Genomic DNA, 16,488 nt, shown 5'->3' on the forward strand with positions numbered 1-16,488 from the left:
ATTGCCTGATAATGTATTCATCTCAAGCAGGCCATGACGTGCCCCCATTTTTCTCCTCTGTCCGCCATCACCCACAGTAAGACCAATGCAGTTGCAGTGCCCCCACACTGTACCTGATCTTTGATATCCATTGAGCCCCCAGCTTGTTGTTTCCTCTCTTCCTCCTTTAAGCAGCAGGGTTTGTGTGCATTAAACAGGCTGTGACTACAACTCTACCTCTGTTCCATCATCTGACATATGGCTCACTGCTGACTGCAACACAAGCCCTGCTCTTAGAGCCACCTCCTGCAAATCTTTGTCACTTACTGTGGGGGGGGGGGGGGGGGGCCGGGAGCGGGTGGATGGAACCAAGGCAGCAGCAGTTGGTGGCATGGGTGGTATTAATAAGTGTAAAGAGTGGTGTCAGTGGGAGGTTGTCGCTGCAGTGCACTAAGAAAAATGTACCCTGGCTTTTCTTTTTTTTTTTTTTTAAACAAAGTAAGTATGGCATATTTAACCATTCTTCGTTGCAGAGTGACATAGTTTTCTTGAGTTTCATTCATGAGGGCCAGCAAAAGCATCGTATATTTGTCCTATACCTTATCTTGATAACTAGACAAAGCCTCCGATTCAATTTTTTTACTGGTAGGATGCAGAAGTATTCCCTTTGCTCACCTTTTTCTTCCTCCAAATGTCATCCTCTCATATGCATATCTAAAAGGTACAGGACTGATTTTTAAATATACAATAATATTTTTTTCAATGTGTCCCTCCTTTGTGTCTCTATTGCACAGCGCATCTTAATTTGAAATGTTTAACATTTCCCTCTTTCTAATGTAACTTGTCTCGCTTGTAGTCATTCCTATTTCCAAAGGTGTACGGAGATATCCAACTCCTGCCCATAGAGGTTCAGTGCCTCCCTTCTCTGGGCCATCTCATTTCTCTCTTTATTCCCCATCCCCTGACTCCACCCAAATCCTCCCCCCCCCCCCCCCCCCACTGTTGTTTTTTCCAGTGAACCTTCAGACTTTACACCATATGCTACTCTACCTCCACTGGAGCACCTCCAAATGAAGGGGTCTGTCTCATACTGTAGATCTCAATATCTCTCTTGTGTCTTGTTATTTATTGCATTTTGTATAGTGTGATAGTGTGCATTGCTTGAATAGTCTTGGCACTGCATGTTTATTCAGCTGCCTCTTTTTGTAACAATTGTGCCACCTTAAATAAAGCAATTTCCTCACATTATATAGTTTTTTCTTTTAAGTATATAATTTTGTTACCTATATTGGTCCGTACACAGACACCGTCGCTCCCAAACCAGCAGAAACCAAACCGTGAAAAAGCAGCATGCACACATTCTGCTGCTGCTAGAATTTCCACATGATGCTACTGTTTGTTATTTATCATTGTACCCAACTGAATGCTATGGGGTTGCAGCACATTCATTAGGATATTTATCTGGCAACAAACAAGGTTCCTGGCACTTAGACAACCTTACACCCCTGACCAAAATAACCAGTTCTGATAGAGACTTCTAGCCGTAGATTCCTTATCTTTTGAATAGTCCCCAAGCGTCATACCAGTTTTGCAAACTTTTCAGCAGTACCTCTGCGTGCTCGAAGGTGACGTCTTGCGGCTACTCACTAAAACAGTTCCACTCTGGAAACTACATGCCGGGCCGAAATAAACGTCACTCCTGCAAGCTTACCTCAATATTTCAATTACATTCGTACAGTGACCAAGGAATGTAACCCCCTAAAACAGGTTTCAAGCCCTGGAATAACTGTTACAAATAAATATCTGTGACAGATCCCAATCAGGTGTGCTTGAGGTGCCTGGGGTCGAGACATGACTCCAAGGCTTGCGAAGACTGCTTGTTGATGATCCCGAAGGTTGTCGGGGAATGCGAGTTGAAACTCTATCGCCAAGCATAAGAAGACTCCGTAATGAGACCATTTCAAGTCCCGCTCTGCATCTGAGGTTCACCCTTGGTCCCATTCCCAGAGTCGACTGTGTTGCTCCAGAGGTTGCTCTTCGTCGCGCTCAGAGTCCTTATGTAAGCCCACTTATGCCACTCTCATTTGCCTGAACAGGTGCGGGGGCGGTACCACCCTTCTTGATCTCACTCCTGAAGTCAGCAGCCTTTGGAGCCTATTCCACAGCTGGTTCCAGAAGAACCTGAGTTTCCAGGGCCTTCAGCCACACCTTGACAGATGGAAGAGTTCTGCGGAGCCATGCTCCGACTCTTTGGATCCCTGTTGACATTCTCTGGCATGCCTTCAGGCCCCAAGGAGCCAAGAGGCCTTCCACCTGGGATTGCCCTTGGCTCCGGCTGCACCCTCCACATTTACCTTGCCTCCGGCTCTAGTTTCGACTCCGCTGCTAGCACTACAACCCACTCCAGCCCTGGGCACGTCAACTCCGATGCCGACTTCACAGCCTGAAAAAGCGGCTCTGATTTATCTTTTCCAACACCAATCTGATCTCGACCGACATAGCACCCGAATCTGTCCGAGGCTCCACTTCCCCCACTTGAATTACAGCAGGTTAGACAACAAGCTCTCCATTCCCTTTTTGGGAATAACTCTGATAATGATTATTACCTGGGTGATGCCTTCGCTCAGCCCTACCAAAATGACAGCTGTATCGGACTTACAAGAGGCTAGTGGCGTCTATACCTCCTTGGAGATGGCTTGTTTTTCTCCTCCTGGACTGGCCTCAGAGGAGTCTACTTTCTATGTCATGGTGATGCTTAGGGCAGCTGAAGTTCTTGACGTCCAACTCCCCACTTTGAAGGTTAAAACCAATATCTTCACATGAGTTCTCCAACCAGGGCAAACATCTTCTGACCTCCCTTCTCCCCTTTAACCAGGCACTCATTGATACATTGTTGGTCTCTTTAACCAACCCATGCTCTTGTCCCCCCGCTACCCACCCCAGTTAATAGACAAGTTGCTAGGCGTCTTCGTCTTGTCTCTGGCAACCTAGCCTTTCTTTCACAGCACCCCTTGCAAGAAAGCCTATTAGTGCAGACTTCCACTAGCCGTTCTAATCCCAGCACATTTCCTACCACTCCCCCCCCCCCCCCCCCCCCATTAGGGAACTTAAGTGAGTAGAAACATTTGGCTAACATATCTTATCATCCACCAGCTTGGCCCTTTGATCTGTTAACGTCTGCTGTTTGTTGGGCCATTATTTGCATGCCCTTTGGGATTCATTGGTACAAGTCCTCCCTTGTGTGCTCTAAGAACTTGGCCGTTTCTCTGTCAGGCCATGATGCTGCTGCAATGTTAACGATTAGTTGTGGCTTGGACACCACCTATTTAATTTGTCGGGCCATATGCACAACTGTTGCCACTCTCAGCCATGCATGGCTGTGATCGACTGGGTTCTCCGCCAGTGGCATTTGTGCTGATTCTTTGCTGTATCAAAAAATTGAGCCAAGGTTTGAAACCTTCTTGGATGGAATTGACCCGCCATTTACTATATCCTTGTATATCAAATTCGGGTTGGGCACCCTGCCACTTGCATCCTTTACCAGCAAATGGAGATCCCACCCAAGGGGTAGTGCTGTCTGCTCAGTATGTGGCACCGCACAGGAGACATACGCCCACTTACATTTTTTTGCCCTGCATACACCAAACAGCGACGACGCTGGATTGTCCCCGTGTGCAGGCACCTTGGAATTAGGCTCCACAAATAAGCATTGCGCATTTGCAGTTCAGATACCGGATCTTGTGTGGTTTTCTCAATTGCTAAATTTTTAGAATCAGTCTGGCCTATTCGCACTATGATACTTATGCAAACGCCAGAACCCAACCATTAAGCATATACGTTGACTGTAATCATGAAACCTTAGCTAAGCTGCACACCACCATTCAATGAACCACTAAACATAATCGCCCATGAATAGACTCGCTTTTAACAAAATATTGATTCTATACAGCATCACCACCAAATTTATGTTTTGAAGTGTGAAAGCTTTTTTTTTATTCAGCTTTTATTTAAACTTAAAAACCAAATATATTTTATTATTACATTGTCCCTTTGGGAAACTTCAGCTTTGAGTTTATTTAATTGTTTGTTAACCCAATGTGACTTTCTTTTTATGCTGCTTTTATGGTCGTTGATGGAAAAAAAGTATTTAAAGAAAGAAAAAGACTTGGTTCTCTGGCAATGTGCAGTACTCCCTGATGAGCATTTCCTTTGATGGGACTCACCTTTTTGGAGAAAAAGCTGAATCTGCTCTTAAGCGTTCCAACGATGGCAGGGCTACAGCTCCTTCTCTTGGCCTTTCCGCACCACCTTGCTAACTGCAACCGTTCCATCGCTCTTTTGCAGCTTTGGCGAGGCATCGCTTACCGCCAACCTGTCCAACCCTCACAGGGAACCCAGAAGTTTTGCAGTAGAGGTCTGGGTGCACTTTGCCTCGCGACCAAGGTTAGCACACTGTCAAGCCTACCTCCCCATCTGCCAAACGTCTTAAGCATACCCTTGCAGGAACACAGCCACCCGGTGGCAGTTACAATCCACCGATTCTTACCAGGCTGGCAAGAAATCATATTGGAAAAGTGGGTCTTTTAGATTGTTCGTAAGGGTTGCACCTTGCTCTTTCTCTGTTATCTGCCGCACATTCTACCGCCCCCTCAGCAGTGGATGGAGGACCATCTCTCCATTTTGTGGCAGGAAGGGCAAGCCCTTTTGGCGAAGAGACTGTCAAGAGGGTGCTGGTGCCAAAAGTAGGATGTGGTGGTTGTTCTCGATAATTTATGGTGTTGAAGAAGAGTGGAGGTCTTAGGCCTGTTCTAGACCTGCACCCTATCAACTCCTTCCTCTAGAAGGTGAGAGCCATAATGTTAATTTTGGCCCAGGTTTTGTCTGCCTTTGACCCTGGAGACTGGATGGTAGTGTTGGACCTGCTGGACGCCTATTAATATATCTGTGCTACCAGCCCATTGGCACTATGGGTGGTTCTTGGTGGGAGAACCACACAGTTCACTGTGCTCCACTTTAGTCTCACCAGCGCCCCTTGGGTGTTCATGAATGTGAAGGCGTTGGTGGCAACACACCCTTGAAGATCAGGGATGCCAGTTTTACCCCACCTCACCGACTAGCTGTTGAAGGCATGTTTGCCCCAGGCAGTCATCTAACACCTCTAGACTATGCCAAACCATCTGTCATCTTAGAGGTTCACTATCACCGTGCTGAAGTTACACCTGACTCCTTTGACTCTCCCCTGACTCCTCAGACTCTTCCCTTCATCAGAGACATTCTGGGTATGGTTCGGTTTTATGCCTTTTCCCTGGGAAACAGAGTCCAGGACATTTAGGCTATTTTTTTTAATTATTATTATTTATTTATTTGAGTTTTATATAGCGCTGGCTAGACCCGGAGGTATCAGAGCGCTTTACATAAGGATCCACAAAATTACATCAGTTACAAGTTGCATCAGTTACAAGAAAACATTTCAAGAGCGTCGGAAGATGAAATAAGTGGAGCTCAGAAGGGTAAGGGGGTGGAGTAAAGGTGAAGGAGGGAGAAAGGATGGAGATAGGTTGGATGGAGAGACGAAGGAGAGTCTGCCCAAAGTCCGGCTGGGTAGGTGACAGCCGAAGGTGAAGTCCACAGCCCATCTCTTCTATAGCTATCAGGTAGCTCCACCGGGCATCAGTCAAGCGGCTAGGTCTCAATGAGAAAACAATTAGAGAGCAAAGAGGAGGGATAAATGGAGCGTAAAGGAGATAGTGGGTGGAGTAAAGGGGTAGGAGGGAGAGTACGACGGAGAGACGAAGTAAGGTCTGCCCAATGTCCGGCTGGGTAGGTGACGGCCGAAGGGGTAGTCCACAGACCATCTCTTCTATAGCCATCAAGTATCTCCACTGGGCATCAGCCAAAAAGCTAGGTCTCCACGGTCAGAGGTAGGTTCACAGATTCTGTATCCTGTAGGGTAGACCAGATGGGGGATGTGTTCGAGGTCTCGTCTAAGTCCGTTTTTTTCTCAGAGGATTAGCACGACGTGGTATAGAACACTGTGGCAGCCATCTTGGGGTCAGGCAAGGGATTAACAGGTAGTAAAAGGGAGGGCTTAAAAACTTGCTTGCCAAAAGATCATGGTGGCCCTCATGCCCGTCATTACAGACCTGACCTTGGGGAGCATTCATAGAAAACCAAAAGTATGTAGCAGCAGCTCAGCGTGTGAAACACGGACATGCTCGAAATATGTAAATTAGATGGGAGCCATCGCAATTTCAAGATCGGCAATTATGGAGAGGCAACCTCCACACTGGCATACACAGACACAATCAACCTCAGCTATTTATCAAAAATCGGCATTGGGCTGGAGATCTAGCAACAATGGGCACTTTTAAGGCATACTCGGTTCGCCGCCCATAAAATCCCAGGCTCGGGGTGCCCCGTAGACGTAGTTAAAGGCGCCATTTTAGGGTCCGGCAGCTTGTGGTGTAACTCCGTTGCGGTACATTCTACTGTTTTAAGCAAAGACACAATTACAGATCTTACTCCAAGGCCGCTACAATCCTCCCCCACTTTAGGCCTTCGTTATTAGTACACACTTCCCTGTGCAGTAAACGGGGTTGCTTTTGCCACCGGTCTCGTTTATGGTTTTAACTTCCCACCTTCTCCGCCGGCTCCAATTCGGCCTCTACGCTCTCTGTGCTCTCTTTCCAGGTTCTATACCATGGGCCTTGAAGGGATTTCTGTGGTAGCTCCTGGCATAGTTACTGGTGTTGTGTGCCCAGAGCATCTGCCCCTCAGGTTCCCAGCCACAATCATCCCGATATTACAGCCTTGGTCCTGGATTTCAGTGAGGTTGACTCTGAGGCTGCTGTGACTGATGGCCTCTTGCATCCTTCTGGTCAAGCACACCAGATGACAGTGGTGACCAACACATTGCTTCTGGTTGGTAGTCTCTGGTCCCGGCTCCACATCAACCTCCTTGAGTTGAGGGCCATCCACTTGGCGTTGAAAGCTTTCCTTTTGTCTATTAAGAGGAGGCTGGTACATGGACAACATCACCGCCATGCGGTAATGCAACGAACAGGGCTGGGTGGGGTCATGGACTCTGTGCCAGGAGGCCTGGCGCTTCTGGAAATGGCTGGACCACCAATGAATTTTTCTGGTGGTGAACCCCCTAGCAGGATAATTGAATGCCAGAGCAGGGAAGCTCAGCTGTCAGCGCCTGGCGGATTACGAAAGGCAGCTACACCTGTAGGTGGCACAAGGTCTCTTCCTCGACTGGGGAGAAAGATGGCTCAATCTATTCATCATTGCTGAGAACACGCAATGTCAGCGCATCTGTGCATTGGAGTTTCCAAGGCGTGTCTCGCTACGAGATGCATTCCTCCTTGAGTAGAACTCTGGATTCCTGTATCCCTTTCCGCTGATACCACTCCTGACTCAAGATGATAAGAACAGACCGGTCCTAAATCAATCTACTGCCTCCTAGTTGGGCACAGATAGTATGGCATCCACAACTCCTGGGTCTGAGCATATGTCTTCTGTCTGGAGAACCTGCTGTTGCAGCATCAGGGCAGGGTTCTTCACCCGGGTATTCACATTCTCCACCTTCATGCTTGGAAATTGAACGGCAACAGCTGAACACCTTCGACCTTCCTCTGGAGATGGTTGATGTCATCTTGTCAGCCAGGAGTCTTTTGACAAAAACTGTTTACTCCAGTATTGGAACTTTCATAGATTCACATGCTTGAATCATTCCCAGTCGTCTCGTCAAGGTGGGTCCCCAGTACCATACCATACAATAGCAATGCAATGTTAAAGATAGAGCATGAAGGCCCTTCAATTTTGAAACCTATCATAGTCTATTTAAAAAAGAGATCACACTTAGACTTCAGTTAATCAGGCTGCTTTGCCCTCTAGAACACTCCTGAGAGAAGCTTCATTCCCTAAGATTTTTCACTGCACGCCGTGCAAGGAAGCCTCCACTGAGCTATGCCCAATTATTTCCAACTTGAATACTTTAAAGGAATATTTTCTAAATCTTGATGCTGTGGTAGTATTTACATTTTTCCCACAGTGCTTTCCTCCAAGAAATCTGACTTTGTCTTCATTTTAAACATCATGTCAGACAAGGAGAAGTAAAGTCTCTTCAGGGCCTGCAATAACTGTGGTAAAAAGAGATTTCACTCTTGAAGACCCACACCAAGACTGCATATATTGCCTCTACCCGGATAATTCTGCCAAGGACTGTTAGGTATGTCGTACCTTTTCAACCAAAACTTTGAAGGATAGAAAAGGAAGGCTGATGATCTGGGTTCAAAAGCTCAAGACCAGAAAAGAGCCAGTTTCTGACTCTGATAGTGAGGACTTCTCTTCATCCTCTAGAAGATCTCATAAAAGGTAGAGATCGCCCCATTCCCGATCCTCCACTGAGCAGCGTGAAAAGCCTCAAAATAGACCGCTCATGGCTCTTACAAGGGCTGCAGCCCTTCAGAATGTCATAAATACATTTTCTTCTGAGCCGCCTACACATCCTCCTAAGGTCAGTCACTCATTCAAAAAGCCTTCCTCAGCTCCACCTGGCAACAGATCATCGACAAGTATTCTACCATCGACAAACTGTGGCATTATTGACAATGAAAACAGCTACAATCACCACGTTGTCCACCACCTCTTCCTTCTCGATGACGACATCTATGACTAAACCGTCAGCACTGAAGATTTCCCTGATCTCATCTTCGACGCCACGTTCAACGCCTCCTCCGTCGATGTTGATACCCATGCAAACAATGGCGATATTGGCGATGACTACACAATCGACGGCAGATAAGAGGTTGTTAAACAGTCGACTACCTCATCAATGACACCTTAGATGACAGAACAAATTGCAAAACATCAAAAAAGCACGTTTTTAAACCCAGAACGCACCTCTCCAAGCAAGGTGACACCCCTGATACAATCTCATCTCTTGGATGAAGAAGACTCTGATGATGATGGGCCCTTTGGGGTTGCACGCATTCCCTTTAAGTTGCATGTGCAATGCCAAGAAGAAGAGGAAGGCTATGATGAGGAGTATGAACAGCATTATTATTTTTCCCATGACCATTATCAGCAGCCATTCCAGGAGTAGATAGTTTGTCTACCTGGCTCTCTGGTTTCTGGCTGACAATTCATGCTTTCAGAATATAGGAAGCAGTTTCCATCTACTACAGCACAACCGACATCCACGCCTACCAGATCACCCGCTCCTCAACCATCCTCTCAAGCACAAAGACCTATATCATTGCCTATCTCAGTAAGGGATACACCACAGACAGCCCTTCTCCATGATCCAGCTACCTGTGATGATAAAAGAGAGGAAGGGGAGCTCTCAGACACCAATACGGAATGGGATGACTAGCTCATCCCTTTGCCATCATCTCTGTCACCCACCCGAGTGGACTCCTCACCGGAAGATATTGGGGCTTTTCAGAATTTGCTAGAAAGTACAGCTAAAAGATTTGCACTCCCCTTGAGCACCAATTAAATGGGCTATTTTTTATATTATTTTAGGGAGCCTTTTCAGAAAAGCGTATGGTTCATGCCCATTGTCAACTATATTTGGGAAGAGGGCTTAAAAGTAATGAAAAATCCGCCAACAGCAACAGTGGTTCTTCCGCGCCTCGGCAAAAAATATATAGCCCCGAGGACACTCCGGCTTGTTTAACTGGCCATCCAAAGCCGGACTTAGTAATTACGCAGGCAGCCCAATGAAGATCCAAGAATCCCTCCACTCCCATTTCTGCGCCTCTGGACAAGGACGGCAAACGGTTGAATAATATTGGGAAAGTGTTTTTCATCAATGTCCGTTCTGACAGGGCAGCACATTCTCTGTCTGTTTTGGGAAGATATGATAGGCAGCTATGGGCTGACATCACCCCATGTATAGATCAACTTACTAAAGAGGTGAAAATGGAAGCAAAAAAGATCTTGCAGGAGGGGGAGCGCATTTCAGTAGAGATCGTTGACTGTGCCATGTATATCACCACTTCTGCATTTAGGCAGCTCGCAGGTTCTGTTGTGCTTAGAAAGCAAGGCTGGCTCAAAGCTACCTCCTTTAGGCCTGAAGTGCAGAATAAGATTTTAGATTTGATTGAAAGGCCCATTTCGGCAAGCATGATGATGAAGCCTTACAGACAAAATAAACAGACACAGAGACGGCTAAATCCCTGGAGACTCTGCAGTTCAAAAAGATGCTCTCCTGCGGGGCCAGAGGAAGAGGCGTGCCATCATGTAGGGGAGGTTATCAGTAATACCGATATCCCTCCTACTCATCTACCTCCCAACAGTTTCATCCGCAGTATCCCCAGAGACAGCCACCTCAAGTGGCCTACAAGAGACTTCTGCCTAGAGGAAGAGCAGCACGTCCGGGAAAGGGCACTGGTCATCGCCAATGACCTGTCACAGGCTCCAGCTACTCCTATCTCCTCACCATTCAGACTAGCAGGAAAACTATCCCAGTTCATCCAGCGCTGGCAAGAAATAACATCCGACCAATGGGTCCTAGACCTTGTTCAATTCGGCCACACCCTAGAATTCGTTCAGAACCCACCATCAAACCCACCGCACACCTCCATTCCCAAAAATGTGCAACTGCTCGAATTGGAGGTCAAGGCCATACTCTGGAAGGGAGCGATAGAGAAGTCCCTCTTTCGCAACAAGAAAAGGGATTCTATTTACGTTTCTTCCTGATTCGCAAAAACTGGAAGGAATGGCGGCCTATCCTCGACCTCAGGGATCTCAACACATATCTAAAAAACATAATCATTCCACATTGTAACATTACAAGATATTCTTCTACGTCTAAACCACAGAGATTATATGTCAACTCTCGACCTGCAGGATGCATATTTTCACCTCCCCACCCATCCTTCCCACAGGAGATTCCTAAGGTTCACAGTAGCTGGCAGGCACTACTAGTTCAGGGTTCTTCCTCTTGGTCAGAAGCCAGCCCCTAGGATATTTACAAGGTGACTGGCTCCTGTAGCAGACTTCCTAAGGAAACAAAAACACCATGTGTTCCTATACTTAGACGGCGGGCTCGTCAAAGCGCATTCCGGTCACACATCACAGAAATAAACAAATGCTTGCATAGCCCTGTTCAACAAGCTAGGTCTCATCCTGAATTGGAAAAAGTCAAGCCCAAGAATTAGAACCTTTTTGGGAGCAACTCTAGATACAATAAGCAACAAAGCCTGCCCCACGTCAGAAAGCCAAGTAAAGCTAATATCATGGGCAAAGTCCATTCAGAAAAAAGAGTCTTTCAGTACACCCCTACTAGTCATTATTAGGGATGTCATTATCATGCATTCCTCTAGTTCCGTTCTGCCGGCTAAGGATGTGACTCCTCCAGAAAGAACTAGACCTCCAATCGGTACAAGCAACAGGTTTGTTCAATGTCATCAGTCACTCCAGCCATGATCAAAGCCCTATCTTGGTGGACACTACAGACCCACCTCTCAGTCAGCCTTTAATTCCTCGCTCAACCCTCTCCATTGGTCATTACCACTGGCGCTTCCTTGGAGGGATGGGGAGCATACCTTCAAGACCTACAGGTCAGCGGCAAGTGGCAGAAGCCTCATCAGTGTTTTCACATTAATCTGCTCGAGCTCAAGGCAGTACATCTGGCCTTAAAGGCTTTTCTCCCCAAGATAAAGAACTCAGAGGTTTTCATATGAACGGACGATACAATAGTGATGCACTACATAAACAAATAAGGGGGTACAAGATCACTTCTCCTCTCTTGAGAGTCATAAGACATCTGGAATTGAGCCATCCGAACTTGAGTGCATCTGCGAGCTGAGCATGTCACAGGAAAGCTAAATGAGATAGCGGACACTCTCAGCAGACTGAGGTCATTTTGCCATGAGTGGACACTGGATCAGGAGACCGTCACCCACATATTCTCATAGTTGGAAAAACCCAATCTCGACCTCTTTGCGAACCCTGAGAGCACCAAATGCCGATTTTTTTTTTTTTTTTTTTTTTTTTTTTTTTTTAAATTTTTTAATTTATTTATTTATTATTATTTTTTTTGCAAGCTGGCATCACCATCCAGTTTCATGGGGCAATGCAATTTCAATGGGATGGTTCAAAATCTTTGCTAACTCCTTTCCGCCCTTTTCCCGGTTCCAACGGGTCTCATAAAGATGAAGATTGAACCTCGCAGAATGATACTAATAGCCCCAATGTGTCCTCGCTAGCATTTGTTTACAAAACTTCTCCTACTGTCAGAGAAACCTCACATCTGATTGAAGGTCTCACCTTCTCTCCTAACAATGAGCGAGGGCCAAGTCCTGCACCTGGATCTAGAGTCTCTTCACTTATCAGCCTGGCTCCTGAGCACAGTGATTTTGCCCATCTAAAATTCCTCCTGAATGTAGGAAAATACTTACCAGGGCCAGAGCGGACAGTACTAATAAAATATATTCTCACCAGTGGAAGAGATTTTGTTTATGGTGTCAACAGGAGTGTATAGATCCACCGTTCTCTTTGCCTAAAGAGATATTACCATACCTATTGCACTTGTCATGTTCATGTTTAGTTCATGCATCCATCAAAGGTCACCTGGTGGCTATATCTCGATTCAGACGATCACCCAGGTCACCCTCTTTATGGTCCTCCAGAATAATCAAACAGTTCCTCAAAGGCTTATTTGGGGTCTTCCCTCCAGTCAGCCCTCCTCCTCCATCTTTGCATCTCAACACTGTGCTAACACAGCTCATGAAACACCCATTTGAGCCCATCCATAGAGCAAATGTCAAGTACCTGTCTTGGAAAGTTTCTCTGCTTGTGGCCCTGACATCTGGCAGACGGGTCAGTGAGATCCAAGCCCTCGCTATTCAAGAACCCCTCCTACAATTTAGAGAGGTCAGGGTAATCCTTCGACAAACCCAAAGTTTATCCCTAAACTCCCTTCGGACTTCCACCTCAATGATCCACTGATCTTAACGACCTTCTTTCCAAACCCTTCACCTCTGGTTGAAAGGGCTCTTCATTCTTTGAACATCAAGAGATGCATCAAGTTCTACATAGACAGGACCAAGAGCTTTCATAAATTTAACCAGTTGTTTGTGGCTTACAGCACACCACGGAAGGGGCAACCCCTTTCCAAACAGAGCATAGCTAGATGGAAATCTGCTGCAATTCACTTCTGTCACCAAGCAGCAGGAAAACCATTACAAACGTTGATGCATGCTCACTCTACAAGAACTCAACATCATTGTTTGCTGGTGTGCCACACAGGACATTTGCAGAGCAGCTACCTGGAAGAATACCATTACCTTTATGCAACACTACTGCCTCTACTCGAATCCTCAAGGGGATGTAGCAGTAGGCCAATCGGATCTAAGACCTTTTTTCCGGTAAAAGCGAGCTACCTCTTTCTTCCCACCAGCCTCTTACTAGTTCCGCACATTGCCAGTAATATAATGTTTTTTTTTCTTAACACAATACTGAAATGTTTTCATATGTTTAACCTTATATTATGAGATATTTTCATGGTTATGTCTTTGTTTATTCTATATATGGATATATTTTCTAAAAGGGGATATCTCTATAGAATTGTATTCCTAACAACTCGCAGTACAATGTGCCTCACTATTGCTTTACATTCTGATTCAAGCATGTGAATCTATGAAAGGTCCAATGCTGGAGTAAGAAAATAAGTTACTTACCTTTAACCTCAGTTCTCCAGTATTGGAATCTTTCATAGATTCCCATGCGACTCACCATCCTCCCCTGAGAGGCTCACCTCCACCCAGCCCCCCCCCCCCCCCCCGCCCCCTTTAAGTAGTTCTCCTGCACTTGTGCTATGGGAAATCTGTGACTGGATCTTCTCTCAGGAATGTTTTAGTGTGCAAAGGAGCCTGATTGGCTGAAGTATAAGTTTGGTCTCTATTTTAAATAGACTATGATAGGTTGCAAAATTAAAGGGCCTAGGGCCTTCAATCTCTATCTTTCTCGTTGCATTACTATTGTATGGTACCGGGGACTCCCATCTCGATGACTGGGAATGATTGATGCATGTGAATCTTTGAAAGATTCCAGTACTTGAGAACTACATTTACAGGTAAGTAACTTATTTTCATACACCTGTCGCTGGGATAAATTTGTGGCTTGGTGCGGCAATCAACAGATTGACACACTCCAGGCCAAATTATCTGGCGTTCTGTTATTTGTTTTGTCTCTTACCTGGCAAAGCTTTTCTTTGGGCACAGTTAAAGGTTTTCTTTCGTCCCTTTCAGCCTTCTTACGGTTGTCAGATCAGTGCTTGCTGTTTAAGTCACCAGGTTGTGATGCAATTCTTTTAAAGGGCTGCAACATGTTTGCCCCTTTATTTGTCATCCCCCAAAGGGATCTTAATCCAGTCTTGATTTAGATGATGCGCTCTCCGTTGGAGCCACTTCACAGCTGTCCCTTATGGCTCCTTACCATCAAGACTGTGTTCCTCATTGCCATCACCTCGGCACAGCATGTGAGTGAGCATTAGGCTCTTTGTGACAATTCGCCTTAACGTCCTTCTTCCTATCCAAACTGGTTCTGTGGACATTCTTCCAGCTGAAAGTTGTGATGTTGTTTCAGGTCGGTCAGACCCATCACCCTGCTGCTGTTCCATGCAGGAGGAGAGACTTCACTGCCTGGACCCCAAGAGAGCGCTGAGCTTCTACCTAGATCATACCAAAGATCACTTAGTGGACGATAAGCTCTTTGTAGGATTCTCTGGATTAAGCACTGCATTAAGATCTACTTTGCATTGGTCAAAAATCAGTTTTCAGAAGAACTGCGTGCTCATTCTACCAGTGCCAAAGCTGCTACCACTGTGTTTTCATGTGGACTCCCTGTCCTAGGCATTTGCCAAGCGGCAACGTGGGTGGCCCTCCATATGTTCACGATACATTATTGCATAGACAGTCAGGTTCTCTGAGAGAGGCCCTTTGCCTGCTTGTTCCTGCGGGACTTTCTGCTTTGAGTCCATTCACAGACCCACGTCTGAATAGGTATTGCTTTGGTATCTTTTTAAAAGGTTAGGAATATGCAGCTAGAGGTCTTTATAAGAAAAACAAGTTGCTTATCTTCGGTAACACTCTTTCTGGTAGAGACTCTATCTAGCCGCAGATTCCTCACCAACCCTCCCATCCTCTCTGCTCTGCAGTTAACGTAAGCTGAACTGCGTGATTGCTGAGTTGCAAGGCGCCACCATCCGGTGGACAGAGGTACTGCTGAAACGATTCAGGATCCAGTATGACACTTGGGGAATATTCAAAAGGTTAGGAACCTACCGCTAGATAGTCTCTACCAGATAGAGCATTACCAAAGGTACATAACTTGTTCTTCTGAACCTTTGGGTAACCTCCCTTTAGTTGAGATTTGTGAAGCAGCTTCTTAAAATACGTTCACAATTTTCAATCATGATTACTACTGCAATCCAAATTCTGGGTGTTTCACTGGGGTAGATGGAAACCACCCACAAAATCTGTTCTAGTAAAGGTTATTTCCTTTTTCCTTTCCTTACATAATCCCCTGCACTCCTATCCCCACCCCTCCAACAAGACACACACAATTGGGTTAGCTGCTTAGTATATTGCTCTAAACAGGAGCTCTGAAGAAAATCCAAGGCTTCAGAAGGTGCTCTACTTTTGCTCCAGCTTAGACAGTGGTGGCATATTTGGGCTTCAATTTGAAATTGGGCCTGGTTGCAAAGGATTGTCATAAAGTGGAGAGGTTACCAAAGGCCTAATTTAATGTGGGCTAACTGTAGTAACAGAGATGGAAGACTACTAGAGTGGGGTGTTGGGTAACATGCCCCAGGAGGACAGGCCTTGTTCTGTGAATATCTACCTTAATAAGATGGGCATACTGCAGGCATTTTTTGCTAGTGAAAAGCTGTACTTAAATGTAACACTGTTTTTTTCAGTTTGGTTCAGTTCTCTAGATTCATGTACACATTATCTAAACTCACATTTGGAATATGTGCCCTTCTATTTTGTTCAAAGAATGTTCAGAAATTCTGCTGTTATGCTGTAAGAATTCAACTCATAGAGGTTGTGCTGTAAATATACTGTTTCAATAAATGTATTTATAATAAATGTATTTGCAGCTGATGAAATGCATAAAATACAATTAGTAGATTCTCTTATCCCACTTTTAATCTTTGTTCTCTAGGTTCAGTTGCAGCTGTTAACGGCTATTGTGAAGCTATTTTTGAAGAAGCCCACAGAAACCCAGGAACTTGTGCAGCAGGTTCTGAGCCTTGCCACACAGGTATGTACCTTTATGTGAATGTTTTGTACTAGATGGGAACTCTCTAATGCTGTACTTCATACACCGCAAATTGTTGAGTTTAACCATGCTCATGTGCACAGGTAGACATTTCATGTACCAGCAAGGCTCATCACAGATTGTATATACAAAGAGTCAGGAAAGGGGACTACAGGTGGCGTGAATGACTGTTCTCTTCCTCATAAGACCAGAGGGCAGCCAATACTGTGA

At 45.6% G+C, this 16,488-nt stretch overlaps 1 protein-coding gene across 1 annotated transcript in view; it reads left to right on the top strand.

Annotated features, from left to right (window-relative positions):
- Nucleotides 1–16,488, top strand: part of AP1B1 (adaptor related protein complex 1 subunit beta 1) — a 313,702-nt gene that overhangs the window by 119,433 nt on the left and 177,781 nt on the right. Inside the window, exon 11 of the mRNA XM_085634510.1 lies at nt 16,162–16,260. Coding sequence (XP_085490636.1) covers nt 16,162–16,260 — 99 coding nt within the window. The remainder of the gene's footprint in view (nt 1–16,161; nt 16,261–16,488) is intronic.

This window comes from Triturus cristatus, chromosome 11, assembly GCF_964204655.1.
Source record: "Triturus cristatus chromosome 11, aTriCri1.1, whole genome shotgun sequence".
Classification (NCBI taxonomy): Eukaryota; Metazoa; Chordata; class Amphibia; order Caudata; family Salamandridae; genus Triturus; species Triturus cristatus.